Here is a 21829-nt window from a genome sequence, read left to right as displayed (position 1 = left end):
GCCGGAGTTAAACCACAACAGTCAGCGCTGAAGCAGTTGCAGCCATGCAGCACTCTGGGTGCTTCCCGTGGGTCCCAGTGCACTGGCTGCTGTGCTGAGAATCATTGCCCACAAAACAAGCCTTTTCCATAACCAAACGCGGCATGCAGACCCTTAATCAACAGCGAGAACTGCACCCTTCTGTTGCACTTCTGCTCAGCAATTTTTTGTTGTCTGTGTCTGTCATGTTACAGTCCATAAATGGGGTTTTTTTTTGCACCTTGTTACTACGTTTCCCTAAGTTCAGATCTGAGTGGAGTTTTGAAGTGAACACGGACTGCTGAGACTTTTGCCTCTCACGTCTTGGAAGACGTGACATAAATGAGCAGCGTGGTGAGTCAGTGGTTGACATTACAACCCGAGAAGGAAGAAGTCTCTTGGGTGCAGAGGAGTCCCAAGGGTGGCTGTGCCATACTGCACACTCTGATGCTTTAGGATGCATGGGATATTGAGGGCATCACTTGCCTACCCTGCTAGGTCCTGGGCACATGGAAGTTGCTGTATGTGTGATGCACAGGCAGCTGCTGATGCCCATAAAGCCATTACAAATCTCTCCAGCTGATGCGCTTTGAGACTGGATTCAAATCTTACCCTTCCTCCTACTGGGAGAGACAGTTTCAAGATCCTGACGACGGGAGGCCAGGAATCCTGTCTCCAGGAGGCTGTGTAAGGCACACTGTGGGTGAGGTGGTCTGTGACACTGTTGTGTGATGCTGCTATGAGATGTGGGCATAGGAGGCCACCGCCTGTGGAGCCAACCTCCTCACATATCAACATCATTTTGTCCCCCAAGCCAGAGGCTTTTGTTGTCCTGAACGACCAGCCAGATCCTACTCCAGCCCCTGTTTCAGAGACTTGACAGTACTGGGACCAGTCCCTGTGGGCACAGTGTGGCTTGCTGTACTGACATCCAAGTCTCTTGCCAAGAAATGGAAGAGAAGCCCAGACACATCCCTATGAATGACTACATTTAAAGAATTTGGTATTTATGTTTCTTTCTTGCCAGGATCCTTTTGGTGCCATTACAAACACAGGAAAAAAAATACATCAGAGAAAGAGACACTTGATAGCCCAAGAAATATTCATTTAAGCTTTTCCTATAAACAGCAGAGAATAAATGGAGCATGTTTATAAGGTAAATAAAATCATCAACAGTATCTTTTACCTCTGCCCTCACTTTCCTTTCTCCAGATGCTTTACCTTATCCTGTCCAGACCATATGCCTCCACAGGATATGCACCAGGAAAAGGCTGTTGGCTCACGCTACCATTTCCAGCTGTCCTCAGCAGGAGGGCTCAGCAGATGTGAGGTGCAGGTAAGGCAGCTGTTAGAGACCGAGGGTGCTGACAAACTTTCATTCCCTTTAACCCCAAGAGAAAAAAACCCCACATTATGTTTTTGGTACTTTATATTACCATATCCCAGCCTGGGAATGGTGGCTGGTGCAGCTGTGGGGGCATGACAGTGGCTCTTCAGCATTGGGTGAGCTGCCTCTGACTGTGCCCAGGAGTGGAGTTGTAGGGAAGAGAAAGGAAACAGAAGATGAACACCTTGATCCCTCTGCGTCATCCCAGCTTTTTCTAGACTGGGCTTTCTGGACTAGCTGTTGAAACAAATAGCTGATTTCAACAGACTTCCATGAATTCCACTTCTTTTTTCAGTTTAGTGTTCACATCATCCTTCAGAAATGACACCTGCAATTTTGATTTTGGGTTAGATGATGCGCTATTGCCTACTTTGTTTCATCCTTGTAGACAGAAAACGTTGTTGGGTGGAACCTCTCTAAAATGTTAGAAGAAATAGTGAATTATTGTTCCCTACTCATCGTCTCTGTAACATGCAGGATTTAATGCACTTCTGTAATATTCTTCCCTGGGTATTTCTTTCTGAGGCTGAAGAGTGGAAGACAGTATTATCTGTTTAATGTCTATGGGGAAGTCATTCCTTACCTTTTATAATTGTCATCTGCTGTCTCATTTAGTTTCAATATATGTTTTTTTGGAAGAGAATGCAAGAGGGAGAAAACCAGCACTTAATGCATTATTAAAGAGGTGGGTACATCATTCACTTGTCCAGAATACCTCCTCTTGACCTCCATGGCAACTGAGTTAGAGCTTTTGCTACAAAAATGGTCAAAAAGATGCCAGAGATGACAACTGGTCAATGATCTGATCTTCCAGTTGTGATAGTTTAACTGGAGCACTTCAATTTGTGCAGCTGCAGGTTCATGCTTTCCACGTAAATTCCCACTCAGGAAAACTTGTGTCATGCAGATGCAGGTAGGAGGAGACAACAGGAGTCCAGCGCATGCTCGAGCATTGTCCATGAAATGAAAGAAGATGCATCATTTAAGAATCTTCCAGCTGTTCCCTTATTTTTTACTGGAAGTCAGTGGTTACTTACCAAAGCAACAGTAGTGCAAAGAAAATTCTGAATGGATTTTCTCTTCAGATAAATAATAAGAAAACTCAAACTCAAACAGCCAATCACTTGAGAGTAATTTACTGAGCATCTTCCAGAGCTAAACCGTTCAGTGAGAGGAGCTGAATCGTTTCAGTGTCGGAGCTGAGTCATTCTTTCGACAGGCAGCGAGGCTGCATTAAAAACCCCAACTCCTATAAATGCTGAAATGTAACCGTGGTTGGGCTGTGAAGAGTGAGTCGCCTTGGACCTGCTAGAACATGCCTGGACACCTTAGTTGTATCACTAAGTGCCAAAACGAATGTGGACATGACATGATTGCTGTGGACGATCTCGGAGTGGGAAATTAATGTCCTTTGATGTACCGACAATGCTGTAGTCCTGTGACCAGGTTCTTTAGTCGTTTGCATCATATATAGCTATTTATACTGTGGAAGCACAGAAACTCTTCCAATCTGATCTGTCCTGGCAGAAATTACAACACAGATCTCACCAATATGACACCGATGGTTCATCCCGGTCTATAACTGCTGCTAATCCACATGAGCAGGTTCAGGTAGTAGAAGGGAACAGACACAGCAAAGCAGGAATCACTGCCTGACAGTTTATCCTTCCTTACAACAGTTTACTGTGTGACCTGTGTAATTAGCTGGGTACAGTGGAGCCTTTCTGACAGAGAAGGAAGTGCTTGCTTAGGGTCACACAGAAATCAGAGGGCATTGCTGGCTGGTTTATAAAGGGTGGGGTGCAAGGGGAAAGGTTCAGAGTTGCTTCTTCTTTCTGCATTACAGTATGCATATGTATATATACATACACATATAGACCAGTTGGAGAGAGTCCAGAGGAGGCCACGAAGATGCTCAGAGGGCTGGAGCACCTCTGCTATGGGGACAGGCTGAGAGAGTTGGGCTTGTTCAGCCTGGAGAAGAGAAGGCTCCGGGGAGACCTTATAGCACCTTCCAGTGCCTGAAGGGGCTACAAGGAAGCTGGGGGGGACTTTTTACAAGGGTCTGTAGTGACAGAACAAGGGGTAATGGGTTTAAATTGAAAGTGGGGAGGTTTAGATTAGATATCAGGAAGAAATTCTTTCCAGAGAAGGTTGTGAAGCACTGGAACAGGTTGCCCAGAGAAGCTGTGGATGCCCCATCCCTGGGAGTGTTCAAGGCCAGGCTGGATGAGGCTTTGAGCAACCTGGTCTAGTGGAAGGTGTCCCTGCCCATGGCAGGGGGGTTGGAACTGGATGGTCTTTAAGGTCCCTTTCAAACCACCACCATACTGTCATTCTATGATTATATATATATCAATAACATTTCACCCTAAGTGTCTCCATCTCATGTATTTCTAACCTGATACATTTGCCACTGGGAAAAGACCTAATGAGCTGGCACAAGAAACAACTGACAGCAACAGTGGCATTGAAAGAACAAGACAACTCCTTCCTGCAGAGTCATCTGTACTTGCTAGTGGTTCTAGTACAATTGTTCTAGGAACACGGCAATCCAACCCACAAAGGACTTGCAGACATCTAGAGATTTCTGATGTTCTGGGACTGAAAGTAAAATTCCTCTCTGAGCCATGAGCAAAGCGTAATGATTAAAAAACAACCCCTGTGATGAACACTTCATGACCAGAAAGTAATCAGTGCAGGAACAAAGCAGTGAGACTTATTGCAAACACAGCAGTAAGTTTGTGTTCTTCCAATGATATGACAAACTATTTTTTCTTAACTCTGCATTACTGACCCCTCTCCAGAGTGTGATATTCATAAATGAATTTTAGATCAGTAACCAAAACAGAAGTAGTTTTATTTTTCTTCTGATACAAATACCAAATATCACAGCCATAGACATAAGCAAAAAAAAAAAAAAAAAAAAATTGTTCCAAATAAATATGCATGGAAAGATTTTTGACAGCTTGATAACAAATTTAAACAGAGTAATTATTGAATAAATGGTTTAACAAATGGTATTACTGCTAGCAGACCAAGCATCTTCAGGGAAAACAGGATTGAATACATAATCTGGAAATAGATTAAATATATATATAAAATATACTCAGTTTATTGCATGGATAGATAAATATTAACATATTTGTGCACATAACTGGGAATGAGGCACTTATTCAGGTTAGTATAAACAAGGCCACTTAAGTAGAAGGGAAAATGTTAATAAGCCTCCAAAATAACTTGCTGAAATCTAAAACCTTGAAGCCATAATAAAAAAGGCACGCTCTTACAAATGTATATATAGTTCACTGAATTCTAAGAAATCCAATTTCTTAAGAATGGGACAAATCCAACAGGCCTTACTGAAAACTTTGGGTTTTTTTTCCCAGGCAGAGGACTTTGATATCTGACTCATGAATCTTACTCATGCTTGTCCAGCTTTTCAGTGTTTGCTTTGTGTTTTTCTTTGTTATCAAAAGTTTGCACTACTATTCCACATATTGTTAGAAAAACAGTAGTCTGATAATCCCCATTAACCTGGACATTTTACAGAGTTGTCATCAGACGCTATTCAAAGCAGTGATCAAGTTGTTTACCGGGCTGAATATTTGACTTGTAGAACACATGGTTTTTGATGTGATTTTCTAAAAAGAAATAATAATTAAAAAAAGATTTTGCCTGCGAGCAAGTTTAATGACATTTCAGTCTGTCAAAATTCAAAAGCAGAAAAATAGCTCTACTGATAAACAATTTCTGTATTTCATATATATATATTTTAAAAGATCTTCTCTGCTTATACAAATCAGGTATTTTATAAATATTAAAATGTTCTATTATTTACATGTGTCCCATTTTACTGTAGAATAATTGACTGTTATTATTCAAACATGCAGGTTCTAGGAGGCAAATTCTGCATCTCTCATTATCATAGTGACTTCACATATAGGCACAGAGGCAAATTAGGTTGAATTTGCAACTTAGTTGTGAACTTAAACTACACATAAAAAGTATCTGTGGGTTAAGTCTTTGATCAATCTTGCACACATAATACACGGATCAAAAACCAGGAACTTCATTAAAAGAGTAAATCAATGTCAGGTGACCACGGAAAAGGTCTAATGCACTGGGCATGTCTTGTGGATAATTGTTTCAGGCTAGAACTCAGACTAATTAAAACAGAAGATGACTGCGTGATTTTAGTAACAGAGTTTGACCCTTAGGTTCCTCCTTCAATAAAGAAGTCTGAATCACAGATTTCAGAAAAACTGGAAAGGACAGATTCTGACCTCATTCATTTGGTGAAAAGCTGATGAAATCTTACTGAGTGAGTGAAGTCGTAACAATATAAATCCAGAGCAGGAGATATCAGCACAAATTCCTCTGTGGGGCATATTCACACTGTACCATGAGTTACCACAGAGATATTCCCAGACCTCAATGTTTCTGAGTCTCATGGCTCGGAGGATGAATGTGCCGAATTACTAGGTCAGGTCCATCTCTGTTGCCAGGGCACCACAGCCAGGCCAGGAAGCCCTTTGGATGGATTTTTTAGCTCAGAGGCCTCATTGTGTGCTTGCAGCCAGGCTGCTTTTAGGTTGGATCTTGCTCAGTTCGCTCAGATCTTTGCAGCACTGTCCCCAGAATACCAAAGGCCAGACGTATTGCAGCTGAAGATAGTTTAGGGGCTGCCTGCATCCACCACCATGAGTTGGTGGAGAGGAACAGGTATTTTAGTAACAGCCTCAACAGTCTGATTCAGGTTCTATATAGCTTATGCAGCTTAACTCCACAGACTTGAAAGGACTTCATTGAATATAATGCTAGTGTGACAAATGAGACAATCTGTCCTTAAGGCTACATAGTTTTCATATCCTGCATTTGGCAGGATATTTTTGGGACAGAACAGGTCATCTCTGGAGAAGAACTGACATGGGACACCGCTGATCCAAACTTTGGTGGAACACCGTGCTGTCATGTTACCTAAACCAAGAATGCTGAGAGGAAATTACAATTACTCTTGCAAAAGTAGTCACTTGTTAGAAAATGCCCGACAATGACCCAGCAAGTTTGTCAACGATGTGCTATGATTATACAGTAATAAATACTTCTTGATTCAATCAAATGCTATTTCTGTCTTCACTTCGTTATATGGCAACCGGCAATCATATGCTGGATTCAGTATCATGATTCTTAGGCTCAGTTCAGGCAGAACCTTGTCCTCTGCATTTTGAAACTAACTCTATCATCTTCTCTAGGCACTGAAATACTAATGACTGCATTTCCCAGCAGGGATATGCACTAACAAATATAATTTACCTTACAACACTTCCATGATCCGTTATAAGCTTAAGAGGACATAAGCATCCAGTTTCTGTGTAAAAAAAAAAAAATTCTTTCTGGGTTTTTTGCATTCTTTGGCTTTATATAAGCATAAATAAGGAAAAAAAAATTCTCAGATTAAATAGCTGAATAAGAATTTGCAGAAAAGAGCATGTATTGCGTCCTGTGACATGCAACTGCTTATAATGTTATGCTGTCTAATCCAGCTGTCTTGTGTAAAAGTTCCGTTACACATAAGTAAAAAAAATAAAATAAATCACTGGTATAGATTAAGTGAAGTCAAAAGCTTATCGGAGGGAGGATTCATGCCTAAGGCATTTCATCACCTTTCAGACTAATTGTAGACATTGAGTTCTTTGTCATAAACAGTACAAAAAATTAGCTGAGGAGTGTAAGGATTCCTCCTCTCAAGTATTCTGTGTTTCCAAAGAAACAGATTTCCTTTCTTATTGCAGACAGGTTATATAGCACCTTTGGATTGTTTCTTCTACTTTTCTGAAATATTGGAAAATGCAAAACCAAAAGGAAAGCCTCTCCCTTACAATGCAGTTCCTTGAATTGCTGCTTAAGATTAGTGCATGATACAGAGACATCAGGATTACCTGTCATGCAAAGTGGGAGATTCAGTATGGATTCTTCTACCGTTGATAACGGCAGCAAGAGTTCAGGGTAAAACATTTCAAGTACACCTAGACGCACATGAACTCTATTCCTCGGGAGTCTCCATGATCTGCTGCTAACAAAGTGCAGTTCAAGGTTTTTTTTGAGGCACTCTGAAGACTCTGGCTTGAATCCTGCAGCCTTGGAATCAAACCTCTGAGCTGTCACTGGTGTAATTACATGGTAGCATCATTGGTTCGTTGCTGCCCGACTCCTTTGTGGCTTCCTTCTTCTCAGAATTTTGCTTCGATTTTAGCAGCAAAATGATGATTGCAATTAAGCAGATTGCAAGGAAAATGGCAGCAGCTCCACCAATGATTGTGACTACGCTGAACCCCGCGCTTTGGTTATTCATGTCCCTGGGGAGAACGTCACTGGCCGCAACCTCCCCCTGAAGAACCTGTTTCCTGCTGGCGCGATCTAGTGCCACGTGCTGGATGTTTGTTCCTCGGCTGTTTTCTGCTCCAATGTCTTTTGCAAGTTCTGGGTCCTGCTCAACTCCCCTCTTCCGTCGTCTCTGTGTGGATATAGCTCCCGGGCTCTCACCACTAAAGAGCGAGTGGTACTGGTGCTCCACGCTTCTTTTGCCGATTCCGCGGTTAGCGTTCTCTTTGGAACGTACAGTGTAGATCGTATGGACATACCACTCCCTACCCAAAGACACCTAGAGGGACACAATTTTTTGTGTTTAAACACACACGTACGCAATCTAGTCAACACTCTACGCAGAGAAAATCAATCACTGCTCTGAACTGATCGCCTGGAGAAGTACTTAAAAAAACATGAACAGATAACCTCCCACTATGTGCCAATGTGCACCAGAGGAGTCCTATTTTCTGCCAAAATTTTAAGAGGGTGTATTCTCCATTCCTCTCCATTCCATGGGCAGACTCCATGGCTACCAGGTGCGGATAAAGAAATACAGCCTTAGCATTTTTTGGCACTGTTAGTTCCAATAGCCATACAAAGGACTTCAGCTGTAGACAGGCCACAGGAGATGACCTTCCACGCCCAACCTGCCAGCTGACTAGGCCCTGACTGTGGCTCTATTTCCATCTTAAAATAAGAAAACAATTATTTACTGTGAGGATGGTTGAACATTAGAACAGGGAGGCTGTGGAGCCTCCAACCTTGGAGATACCCAAAATCCAACTGGACACAGTTCTGGGAAACCTGATCTAGGTGACCCTACTTTGAGCAGGGGGTTAGAACAGATAATCTCCAGAGGTCCCTGACAACCTTGTCCATTCCACGATTGCATAATTGCCTGCAGTCTGTGTGAGATAATGCTATCTTCTTTTAATTTGTCTTGTCTTTTCTGGATAATAACTTTGGCCTCCACAAGGTCTGATAGGATTGTCTGAATACTGTCTTAAAGCTACTGGCTGATAATTTCAGTGGTTCTGTGGCAGCGAAGTCATGTTATGGTGAGACAAAAGACATTTTCTGTTTTTTCTTTGTCTTTCTCAGGATATACTGTTGTTTCTTCATATTCTTTTGACAGGATGAGGACGAAAAATCACTGCGTTATTGTAATTGGATTCTTCATATAAAAAATGAGCTTTAATTTTCATGGGGGCAGATTATGAAACCCTTTCTATACTGGTGAGTAGGCTGTTCTCTTAAATATTCCAGTGCTTACAATGGGAATTTTAATACTGAAGTAGCCAGGAGTAGGATTAAATTCTCCTCCATATTTTTTCTGCTCATTCATATGCTTGAGTTTTGCATGTAGTTTTGTAAATACTAAAGTGACAAATGAAGAAGAGACAGCTCCTGGCTGAGCTATAGAGATCAAAAGGATGAACGCACACAGTTGATGGATTATATTTAATTAAGAAGTAGTTGCACCCTCCCTGGAAGTGTTCAAGGCCAGGCTGGATAAGGCTTTGAGCAACCTGGTCTAGTGGCCTAGTGACAACCTAGTCTAGCAACCATGGCAGGGGGACTGGAACTCGATGATCTTTAAGATACCTTTCAACCCAAACTATTCTTTGATTCTATTAGTTGCTAATTTCTAGGCTTTCCAGTGTCTAGATGTTTCACAATGTGCAAGTTCGCAAGGAAAGAATTGCACAGAAAATTATGAGTATCAACTAGGCTTTGATGAAGTTCTCTGTACATGCTTATGATTCTTTTATTTTTTGTCTTTGACAAGTGAGATGGAAAACAATAAAACAATGCTGAGTAACAAATTTAAGTTCTTAGAAGAAATGCGTAACCATAATTTGTATAATTTCTGGTTAGACTGTGGAATTAAGCAAGAGAAAATCATAGTATGCCCACAGAAATCTTTTAATAAGTGCTCCAAATATATTTAGAAATTTTTGAGCATTTATAATTCAGTTTGACTGTCACTGGAATCAGAATAAATCTTTCTGTTGGATTCAATATGACTTAGTTTTAATAACACTTCTTGTGCAAGTGTTTCATTCTTAGTTCAGTCCTCTTGCTAATAAGCTACAGAAATCATACCTGAAATAGAGGAGTTGAGTCCACTTTAAATCCATCAGAGCCTGGTTGTTTAACTAATGGAATTGCTTCAGGATCATCTATTGCAAGTTTTGCATTAAAAAGCACATTTCCAAAGCTTGTGGCTTGTGTCTCTGGCTGAGCTTTGTCCTACATGGTCATGGAGGGAAAAAATAGTTTGTAAAACACAGATTAATTTCTTACAGGAAAGACAGTTCTAATATTTATATACAATGTATAAATTGTGTAATTTACATGTGCTATTTTATGCAATCCAGTGTAATATCAAGAGAAAAGACATGAGAAGCAGTTGTGGTCACATCTGACATGTACTAACTTCTTATCCGAAGCCTTTTTGGTTGAAATAAAAGGGGGAAACACTAAGGAACAACCATAGTTACATTTCTAAAATAGAAAATATACATAAATGGGGTCTGAAATATAAGTAAGAGTTCTATTTCCCAGTTTACAGAAGCTACCTTTAATTTCTATTAACAGACATTCATATAAATTAATTTAGATAATTAGGTAATTATCTTGCTTAAAGTTAACTCTCTAAAAGTTGGGTGTCAGGTCTGTAGTCATCTAGGCTTACTCTACAATTATTTTCAGAAGGAAATCATCTCAGATATTCTAAGCCAGCTTTAGAGGTCTCTCCTCCCTATTAACTACAGAGGCAACATGGATCACTAACTTTACATTATACACTACATCTTAGATGGCTAAAGATGAAAAAGATTCCAATCCTTAACTTCAATGTCTTCCTCTACGGTCAATGGGTATAGACAATGCAGAGAAAAAGCCTATATTGGGATTTGAACTTAGGTCAGATTCTGATGAGAGACCCCAGAAAGATTAAGAATAGAACCAGGAAGGAGAAAAGTAAGATACTGCATTCATCAGTTCATGTTAGCCTGGAGCTTGGGTAAAAAACTTGATGCCATAGAGAACATTTTAAAGAATAGTTGGTTTTGGATAAAAAGAGAAGTTAGAAAATATAAAAAAATATATATATGTGCATCCTCCCAGAATTAGAACACTTACCACAATCTTAAACCTGTACAGAAGGGATGGAGAATCAGCAAGGCACCCATATTCCGTGTTGGATGGATTATATTTGGGTACATATCCATCAGCTCCTGTGCACAGGAAAACCTTCTCGATGCTACAGTAGAAGGAATCACCCAAATTCTGCACTGGATCCACCATCACCCGACCGTATATGATATCACCTGTAAACAGTGCACGCAGTTCACATCCCATTTCACTGGAACTTTCAGGACAGTACTCAGGCTAAGTTAGTAAGCCTAGTCAAGAAGCTGAGTGCATTGCACCTGTCTGATAACACTGAAGATACGACATGCATGTCAGATCTATACACATAACCTGGCCGTTGCTTTGCAGGCAAGAAAAGTATACGGGTGCAGCAGCCAGATACGTATGATAGGAAGTGGTTAGGAAGGTTGGGAATCTGGAGAAGGAAAGGAGAAATGTTGCATTGCTTTTACAACATTTTGGAGCAACTGTAGACTGAGAGAGAACAGGTACCTGCTGTTCAAGAGACACTGCAAATACATCACAGAAGATAGTTCTGTATTCAAGGTGCTCTAACAAATAGGCAAAAGAGGCACACGAGGAAAGCAGAGGACAGATGTATCAGCTGAAACAATCTTCCAACCCCCAGCTTACTGAGCTGAGGACAGGGGGAAGGGAGAAAGCTTGATGCTGTGCAAACACTGTTCAGTAGCAGCCGAAACATTGGCATGTTATCAACATTGTTTTAGCCACTGATGTAAAACATGGCATCATAGTGGCTGCTATTAAGAAAGTTAATTCCATCCCAGCCAGACCCAGTACACTCACCCACAACAAAGTGTAATATTCACTTATCAACTAGGAATACACTTAATATCAGCCAACATTTATATAGTGCTCAGCTTGTGAGAAATGGCACCAGTACTGCAACCCTCAGACATAACAGTTTCAGCGCAGATTGGCCAGCAGCTCTGATGTAGCTCTGCCAGGTAGGAAAGGCAAATGCAAAAGAGCACAAGTAGCAAGCCCAAACTCTTACTCCTATCTTGCTTTGACTGAAACAGGATCCTGATAGTGTGGAACACATATTAAATGTGCATGATCTGTGCACAATTATACCTTCTGAGAAAGCAACATCACTTTCTTGCCCAAAGCCCATTGATCCATCAGATAGCCACAGTGTCTTTTTGGAGAGGAGGAACATCTGGGTGTTCAAGCTGAATTCAGCAGCCACTGGGTCACTGACCTAAAACACAACAGCATAAGGCTTTTCAACAAGTACTCTTTAATGACTCTTAAAACACAGCATGATCTTCTTCCTATGTACATTATTTACCAGATCTACACATCTACAAGCAATTATACAGTTTAACCAGAAAGATTTCTTTGTACTAGAAATATATTGCTATATATTTTTCATTCATACCACCTTTGTGTTATCTGCCTCTGTGATATTTGATAGGATTCCAGGGTACTTTCTTCCCATCATGTTTTTCCAAATCCCAGCCAACGAGGTGCCCAGGGCAACTTGTGTGTGTCGGTAACATGAGGAAAGTATTTCCCTCAATAACTTGTCTCTTTCTGACTCATCACAACCTATTTTCTCTATCCCATTTTCATTCTTACACACAAGTCACACCTCTGCTTCTGATTCTTTGCCGATTAGTTGAGAGTACACATTGCTGAGGATTTATTTACAGGTATTGGTTCTTTTCATGTGTTGCAGGATATCAGATCATGCTTGGGAGAATGAACCAAAACATTTGAGAATCTTTTTATCTAATATTTATCTTTACATACTTGACACAGTTATCTGTGGTTCTTCCTTGATTCCATTACAAGAATAAAATAAGTAAACACTGTCAGCAACAGGTTCTCATTGGGCCATATAACACAAGTTTAAAGGCAAAATACACAGGGACAGGGCATGACAAAAGGGAAAAAAACCCATAATGAACAGAAGAACTAGGGACAGCCCAAAGTTCAAAAGATACAGTGTACCTGAGGAAACAATCTGTAAGACACACACATTCAAAAAAAATAAAAGATTAAAGAACAAAAGGACACTAGACAAATAAAAAAATGCTAACATATATATGTATATTTATGTATATATGTGTAAGTGTGTTGAAAGGAAGGAAGGAAAACAGAAAAGAAAACATTCTTGCTGGCTCATGGACAAGAGGCTGATGGAATGAGATATAACAATATAAAAAGAAACTACTGCTGCAAGTTCTACAGCTGACACATTTATTCTTCTTCAAATCCCTTTTTCACAATAGAGTCCCAAAACTATCAAAGCAGCAGGATTTGGCAAGAAGAATGTATAGCTGAAATATTTTTATAAACCCACTGCTGTTCTTCAGAAAGAGGAACACTACTCCCATAGCCTTTTCACAGAAATAATAATTTAAAAATTAATTTCCATTCTCTTTGGAATGCTTCCTTCTAAATGCCTGGGATTCAGGATATTGGATTGAAGTATCACAGCTTCAGATACTTGGCTGACCTAACTGGTTTCCAGCTGCATGGACTAACCAGGTTCCTCTGGACAGAGTAAATGTCCACTGAACAGGAAACAAGAAGTGTGCATTCAGCTAAAGGCATGGGACTTCAGTGTACAACGATGGCCAGCGCAATGGCCTGGGTAAATACTATGCATATACCCGTGAGTACATCTCTTAGGCATCCCTTTTTAAGTTACTGTTTTTAATTCAGTTTTATGTGTAAGTCTCAGTGCTGCTAGTGGCTGACCCATAGCCGTAGTTTATGGCAGTAGTTTAAATGTGATTATTTTCACATGCATTTAAGGCATTTGAAACAAGAGTTCTTAGAAAAACAATCTGTCAGGATCTGCTGGGTGAGAAGAGTATTGTCAATTTATTCTGCCTCTTTGCCATGCCCATCAACTCTGCATATGGATGATTTGAGGACGATGCAGATCACTCATGGTAGACATCCTCACCTCCATGGGACTAAAGCCCATGAGGTACTTGGTATTCAAGAAACAGGGTGCTCTTGAGACTGGTCCAACCCAGTGCAGCAAGTAACCTGATAAGGAAGTGCTTCTGTCAGGAAATAGTCACACACTTTTAAAGAAAAGAGACGCTGAAATGACTGAGATAAGCAGAGCTTGCAAGCTAATTGCTGTTCATGTAGAGGAAATCCCAGAGTGAGACAGTGGTAATACAACACTCTCTAGTGTTCCAGGCTACTTGCTTCCCTCCTCAGGGGCCACAGAGAGAGGAAAAATGAGATGGGCAGATACATGTTAAAGAAGGAAATGCTGAACCAAAATCTCTAGAGGGAAGACACCAAATATATTGTCTTCGTGATATTTATTCTTAAGATGGCTCTTCACTTGTGAACAGCTAAAACAATTGTGAAGGAAATAAGAACAAAGACATTTCCAAGAAAATTAAAAGCCTCATATTTAAAATCCCAAGAATATAATTCAGTACAGCAGCACTAGACTAAGAATAGGGAGAAAGAGATCCTGTCCCATTATTTCATCATTAGACTTTACAGGTAAAATCATTTTGGTTCAGTTGTGACACCTACATTCACTGACTTCATAAAATCATAGAAAGGTTTGGGTTGAAAGGGTCCTTTAAAGATCATCTAGTTCCAACCCCCCTGATATGGGCAGGGACACCTTCCAGTAAATCAGGCTGCTCAAAGCCTCATCCAGCCTGGCTTTGAACACTTTCAGGGATGGGGCATCCACAGCTTCTTTGGACAACTTGTTCCACTATCTCACCACCCTCATCCTATAAAATTTCTCCCTTACGTCCAGTCTAAGTCTACCCTATTTCACTTGCCCCTGGACCTGTCACAACAGGCCTTGGTAAAAAGTCTTTCTGTTTGTCTTTCTTATAAGCCCCCTCTACAAATTGAGAGGCTGCTATAAGGTCTCCCTGGAGCCTTCTCTTCTCCAGGCTGAACAAGCCCAACTCTCTCAGCCTGTCCCCATAGCAGAGGTGCTCCAGCCCCCAGTCATCTTCGTGGCCTCCTTTGGACCTGCTCTAACAGGTCCATGTCTTTCTTGTACTGGGGACCCCAGACCTGGATGCAGGGAGTCTGTGCAAGGTATCAGGTGTTTCCTAGTCTAAGGACCAGTGTCATGGTCTGACCTTTCATGCTCACTTCTCTGTCTTTTTTTTCTTATATGTGAAACATGGATACGAATGCTCATTCAGTTTTGCAGGACTCAGACATCTTAGAGGTTAAGTGCTAGATAGTGCCTAGGGAACTTGTGCTACTGTACTGCCACTAACTGTTGCTTTTTTGGGACCTGTTTTAAGTCAACATAGTCTTTCAATCTATCATCAAAGGGAATAACATCATGGGCCACAGAATTTCTTGAATTCATTTTACTGAGAATCTCAAGAAAAAGAGCTGGTCCTGGACTGAAGATTGCTGGTGATGGGGGACTAACTGGCCACAGTCCTTGGTGATTATGACACTCCTGCAGTTTTGCATTTTATTCCTATTATGAATTGATGTACCTGAAACTTCCACATAATGTATTATTAAAGCTTCATCTGATATAATGACTGCTAAGTACCTATTTATTTTTTCCAAGGCATTTCTTAGTCATAGTCCTCGGTTCTTAGTCATAGGCTTCTTCCAGGTAAGAGTTAGGTCTCTCCCCAGGTGACATTGCTCATTTTCCAATGACTTTGGCAGGTCTTTTGAATTTTCCTTGAATTATCAGCATCTCTTATTTATATGAGGGCCAGACACAAGCAGTGGTTCAGCACTGCTGTGAAATGCTTTAAAGTTCCTAAAAGATTAGAAATGCCAGAAAAAAAGCCGAAGTGCTGAAATAGTATAAACTCCTCCTACCTCCATCCGTTCAAAATTTTGAAAAGTTTTTCTGGGTAAACTCTGAGAAGGGAAGTTTCATGTGAATTCATATATCATTTCTTTCCTTCACCAGGACTTAATGCTGTATCAGGAATCACCTGTTCTCTCATACCTGGCATAACACCAAATGAAAGTATAAAGACAGCACAGATTCCCTTGTGTAGTCTGGCTAATTCAACAGAAAAGTGATTGTGTATCCTTGATTGATGTGGGTAGGATTTGTACTGTAAGATGATTTAATAGCATACATCTGTACTGTTAATGAGCATGAAACCACAGCCACACTGTTGCGGTATTAGTTGTATTGGCTTCAAATAACAGAAATGATGAAACTTCCTCCTTACACATCCTAACGTCATGTTAGCCCTTTTGATTACACTGTAAACTGGCAGTTTATGTTTTGTTAACTATCCAACATCACTTCCAGATATTTTTCAATGAATGCTTTCTATATCAGAGTCCATTTCTCCGTATTCTGTTCCCAGCTGCAGAGCTTTACAGCTGGTCTTGGTGAAAGGTATATTGTTTGCCTGTTCCCACATTACCATATGATCCATATTGCTATGGGTGGGATTTGTCTCACTCACTCTCGTGAGTCTTAAAGCTAAGCATTTTACTGGTGTTGGCTATCTACACTTCCTTAACAGTCAGTGAAGGAAGTCCTGTCAGGACTGAATGAATCTTCCCCTGGATGTCCCACTTCGACCTAGCTCTCTCTATGTGTCAGATGAAAAGCTTCTGATAATAGTTTTGCGTTTTCCTAATTATGTGATAAAACTATTTCATACCAAAGCCAACAGATAAGTAAAGAATTCCCAAAGGTTATCTTATATCACAGGAACTATCACCCAAACCAATGTCAATGAGCTTCCTATTGTCTATCAAAGATCAGCCATGCATTGACAAAAAAACCCATTTGTGCTTCTAGTTGGGTAAAGCTGGTTAAATAGCAGGAGAGGAGTATGTGCTATTTGACCAGTTTAGGAATTGGTTTGTTGATAAGCAAGTAAATTCTGTTTCTAGCACTATCATTACAAGACCAACAAAGGGAATTTGAGAATCAAAATAAAAAGGAAACATGATGAAGGTGGTGTACCTGCTGGAATCGGATATCCAGATCGAATGTGATCGGCTCTCTAGGACTGCAGATCACTGGCAGGCTGTACTCCTGGTGTGGAGCAGTGGTACAAGCTATCAGCTTCACCGTGTACGTTCCAGAATAGTCTCGAACCTGAAGAAAGAGAGCTGTTCCACCAACATCCTAACTAACAGACTAGGGCAAGAGAAGACATAGTGAAGGCTGAGGTTTTACCGCAAAATCTGAAACAAAGCTCCACTGCTGTACTGGCTGATTGTATGTTGGCTTGCTTCGGATGAGGCTGAGGCTAAACGTCAGGCCCGGATGATCAGCGGACATAACCATGGAAGTTAGAGATGAAGCTAGAAACATGCCAAGAGACAGATTTGTAACTTTGGTGTTCCACTGCAAACTCTCAAGAACCTGAAAAACCTTCACAGTAGTTCATAAACCATGATGCCAGGGTTGATGTTAATACCTTTACAAGGCACTCAGTTTTATTAACTGCAACTAACAAAACCAATTACAGTCATGCAGCTGGGCCCCCTTGTTCAAATGTCTATTAAACAGTTGCTTTTGAGCTACACAACCAGCACTGTATAAAGATTAAATTTAACAGACAGGCAAAACAGTGAGAGTGGAATGGCAAAGATCTATAATCCCTCCTGTTTTAAATTTGGAATGTCAGCCCAGGGAACACAAAATAATTTCTCCTAGCAGTGTAACTCTTTCAGCTCTGACTGATATGCAAAGCTTAAAACACTAGAGGACAGCTGAGAAAAAGCAGAAGCACTATAAAGGAGCTTTATAGGTTAATAAAACTGAGTTAAACTAAAACAGATTTCTTAAAACCTTTTTTTTTTTCCCCTTCTCATTATTGTTCAGCAGATTTAATTTAGTTAGATAATCTTTTCCATAGCCGGCATTCACGGTCAGATTTATGTCTGTAGACATAGTCTTACACCTGTGATTATTCTGAATAAAGGCAGTGAAGTTTAAACAGATTAAATTGCAGGATCAGGTCCTTAACAATGACTAATTGAATGGCAGTGAGAATGTTTTATTAACAGATTGATACGATGCTCATACAAGACCTTTTCTTACTCTCTGAAAAAGGTCTAAATAACCTAGAAAGGCTTCAAGTTAGAAAAACAAAAGCTATCTAAGTTCCTAGGGCAACATAAGTAAATAGTTAATCAGAGCTTTTGGATTAAAGACATATATTTATTAATCCCTAGTGTACAGAATGTCCTAGTTCTTCATCTTCGATCAAGTGGAACTATCTGCTTTCCATCAGATTCATATATATTTCATTAAGTTTGACAATCTGAAGTCATCAACAACAAGTAAAAAATCCTAAGTAGAGGAAAAGTCCTTATCTGAAGAGCACAGTACATAAAAAATTTAGATATCAGTAGCAGAAATTAGAAAATGAATAGTACAATGTTTGGGAGGGCTGCTTGGTTTTTATAGTACTGATAGACTGCTCAAACTTACCAGGATGGGACATCACAAACAGACCATGAAACCGGGCTTCAGTCTTGAAGTTGACAACCAAGCGCCCCTCTTCACTAATGCGCATGCTGGTCGGGTACAGGGAACCTGGCAGCAGAAGCCAATTCACAAAGTTTATTCCACTTGCAGATGACATATAAATCACACTCCTACAAAACACCAGTCCTATTCTTTCATTTCTCCTCATCAGGTGAGCTGTTTGGGAGGGGGCCTCATGGCCCTTTGAGGCTGCTTTGGGCTGATTCATAGTTCTTCTCAAATAAGAATTTACACAGTGGGGCTTAGAGTTTTCACAATGCTTTAGCTTTCCAGAGCACATACATAATTTCCCTGCAAAGGCACAGTTTTATACGTTATCTTGGACCCACACAGCCACTCTAATAGGAAAATCCACAGCACAGTCTTGTGTTTGTGTGCAGGCAACAGCATGGTCTGCAATGAGGGTGGTCTGTAGAAGGAAGAATATTTTTATTTTCACCAGGTATTCAAGCTGATTCCTACCAGTGAAAGCTGCTTCAGAGACACTCTTTATCTGTGCCTCCCTATCCATTGTCCCAAGGCAGCACCAAACACCATTTAGTAGCACTTGCTTGTGGCTTCCATGTCAATCTGCTTGTTGGTGTTTGAATCTGTGAAACTCATTCTGACAGGCTTTGCATTGCTGTCAATTTCTGGCATGAATCTGGCCCAAAATACGGGCCTAATGTTTCCTAATTTCAGGTTACAAGGTCTTGTGTATATGTCAGAAGTGGTTTATTGCTGTAGCTTGCAACCAAGTCCCTTTTTCTCCAGTGTTCGGCAAAGCTTCCAGTGTTTCCTGCAGTGCTCCCTTACAGAGAGCCAGTGAGGTGCCACCATTCTGCCTGCCAGGGGCAAGAAGGAAACAGCAATGTTCCTCCATGAATGTGTCGGAAACCTAACACGCTCACCAATGTAAATATATACCACCTGTACAAAATCACCTGCATCAGTACATTAGAAATATGTATACATATATATGTATTAATTGTGGCTTTAGAAGACCCTGACTGCTTTACAGTTTTACACACAATTTACATAGAACAATTATATGTATTCAGAGATAGGGAAATAAACTGGAAACCAGTTAACACCACCCCTCTCAGAAAAAAAAATGTGCAAAATTGTGAAAAAAATCTTCTGCAAGACTGTGAAGTAAGAAAATGCTGGCCAGATCAGACTGGGATACATTGAGGGTCTACCCTCCACTACCTCATTGTGTTTATCATGTATTTTGTGCTGGCTGTTTTCAAAGGGAACTGCCAATGTTCAGCATCTCTAACGACCTGGCCATCAGCTTCTTAAACAGAGAAATAACAAAGGATCAACAATGGGATAATGGTGGCATACATGCACCACTGAGGATAACTGCTGAGACAGAGGATTAGATCTGGTTGTTATTCAGTGACTACTGCATCATATGATTTGTGGCATGTGGCTTATTCTTTAGGAACGGCATGACATGTGCTTCATTCTTCATGCGCTGTAGATTCCCCTTGCCACTCCTCATTTCCTGCTCTGGACACGAGGGCAGAAACTGCATAGCAATGACTTCTGTAGCTCATATACAGAGTCTGCAGAAACAAAAAGTGGTTTTATGTCCAATGGTGTCCTGAAATTGTGATTATAGCTGATGCCTGTAGGTTGAGACAGATGTGGAACACCTGGAGCTTAATACTGGTAAATACTAAGTAAATTTGCATAAACAGAACAGATCAGCATATAGATGTAGCTATACATCTTCCTCTTTCACAGACATCTGTATGTTACTATTTTTTTAAAAAATTATTTAACTTCTATGAAAAGATAAATTCTGTAATGATAGACTTTGATTTGTGTACTATTAAAGGAATAAACATTTATTGACAGTAGTTATCATATTTAAAGGATGTTTTAGAGTTTACTACTCTACGACATAGGAAGGGCTACTATACCCATGATATGTTTCTGTATCTTTTGAATATTTCACAATTAATGTTTTCAAAACATTAAAAGCTTATGAAACTATAACCATGAAACATACTCATGGTTAAAACTAAATTATGTTAAAAATGATATCACAAGAAATTTAGATTTTTTTTTTCATTGAAGTGCAAACATCTGGTGGTCACAGAATATAAATACATAGGGAACTGAGGTTCTGCGTAGAAATAAATGTGCTGATTTTTGCACGTGTACTTCAAACATAATGAGAAAGTCATCTTCCTTTGCAATAAAAGAACTGATGTCAACTTTACATGGATATCATAAATAACACAGCAGAGAACTGCAAGTGTTAGGAAATTACAGATTGTTTGCAACTGATAATAAATTATATACTATTAATTCCTTTTTATCTAGTATCAGAATAATTGAAAAATTATCCTACCGTGTGTAACTCATAGTCTTAGAACAAGAGTTTGATGCAAAGAAGTCCACACCCACCTTGGAGCTCTGCTTCAGGTGGGCTACCGATCCCATCCTTCCACAGGATGGCAGTGTCATACACAAAAGTCAGCCGGAGCTCTGACTGGAGGTCGAAATGCTGCCAGCCTCCTGTACCCACCGGCGAGTGGAAAACGTAGGAGACGTACAAGGGGACTCGCAGCGTGACATAGGACTGCACTAGGTTGAGAACCTATCAAAAGGGAAATGATTTCGTTTGGTTGGGGGTTATGAAAGGCAGCATTGCACAGGTAATACTATTGCAAGAGAAAGAGAAGATAGAACTTATAAATAGATAGAAATACTTAGGAAAACTTACAGATAGAAGACAGAAATAAATATTGTGAATGTATCAAATTGTCTCATTTTAAAAATTACAGATGAAGTGCAAAACGCCACATTTCAATGGATTTCAGATGAGCTTGTATCCCTTCAAGTTCCATATTTATATTTCAAACTGAAGATGTGTTCTGATAAAACATAACCCCTCAGTTTTGACTCATCATCACTATTTAGGTTTTTTATGTACATAAGCAACATGGCTACAAATGAAGGCTTTAGAAATTTTTCAAAATAATTTTTGCTCTATCCTTATGCCTTAACCAACTTTTTTGCTTCCATTCTTATGTTACTATCCTCTAAGAATCTCTTCTGAAAGACACTGCATTTGCTCGGACGTCATTGCAAGACTGAGTCCTTGGACTGTACTTATCAATCTCTGGAACTATTTCTTCCTTCATGCATGAATAGTAACATACGGCATGCAAACACACAAATCATACTGTTTATCACTATCTAGAAGAACCAAAAATAGTATGCAAGTTGATACAGATTTAAAAGTAGATTCTTTATGCGTATATTGTACAAAACAATAGCACTGTATTTAATTATGATCAGTCAAGGAATTACATATTCTCTCTATATTTTGATTAAAAATGGCAAGAAGAAATGTCAGTAAACTGTCAGCTCTTAAGATAGACCTTACATGATACAGGCATCCAAACCTTTCTGAA

At 40.0% G+C, this 21829-nt stretch overlaps 1 protein-coding gene across 1 annotated transcript in view; it reads right to left on the bottom strand.

Moving 5' to 3' along the window:
• Positions 1-7553: 7553 nt before the first annotated feature.
• FREM2 (FRAS1 related extracellular matrix protein 2) overlaps positions 7554-21829 on the bottom strand; it is a gene marked incomplete at its 5' end in the record, with an annotated part of 128029 nt that continues 113753 nt past the window's right edge. Inside the window, 8 exons of the mRNA XM_010159615.1 lie at positions 7554-8069; positions 9881-10027; positions 10922-11109; positions 12032-12158; positions 16878-17012; positions 17094-17221; positions 18357-18461; positions 20817-21009. Of these exons, the coding sequence (XP_010157917.1) occupies positions 7554-8069; positions 9881-10027; positions 10922-11109; positions 12032-12158; positions 16878-17012; positions 17094-17221; positions 18357-18461; positions 20817-21009 (1539 nt within the window). The remainder of the gene's footprint in view (positions 8070-9880; positions 10028-10921; positions 11110-12031; positions 12159-16877; positions 17013-17093; positions 17222-18356; positions 18462-20816; positions 21010-21829) is intronic.

This window comes from Eurypyga helias, unplaced genomic scaffold (assembly GCF_000690775.1).
Source record: "Eurypyga helias isolate BGI_N326 unplaced genomic scaffold, ASM69077v1 scaffold5689, whole genome shotgun sequence".
Lineage (NCBI taxonomy): Eukaryota > Metazoa > Chordata > Aves > Eurypygiformes > Eurypygidae > Eurypyga > Eurypyga helias.
This window is presented reverse-complemented; position numbering and strand designations above follow the sequence as displayed.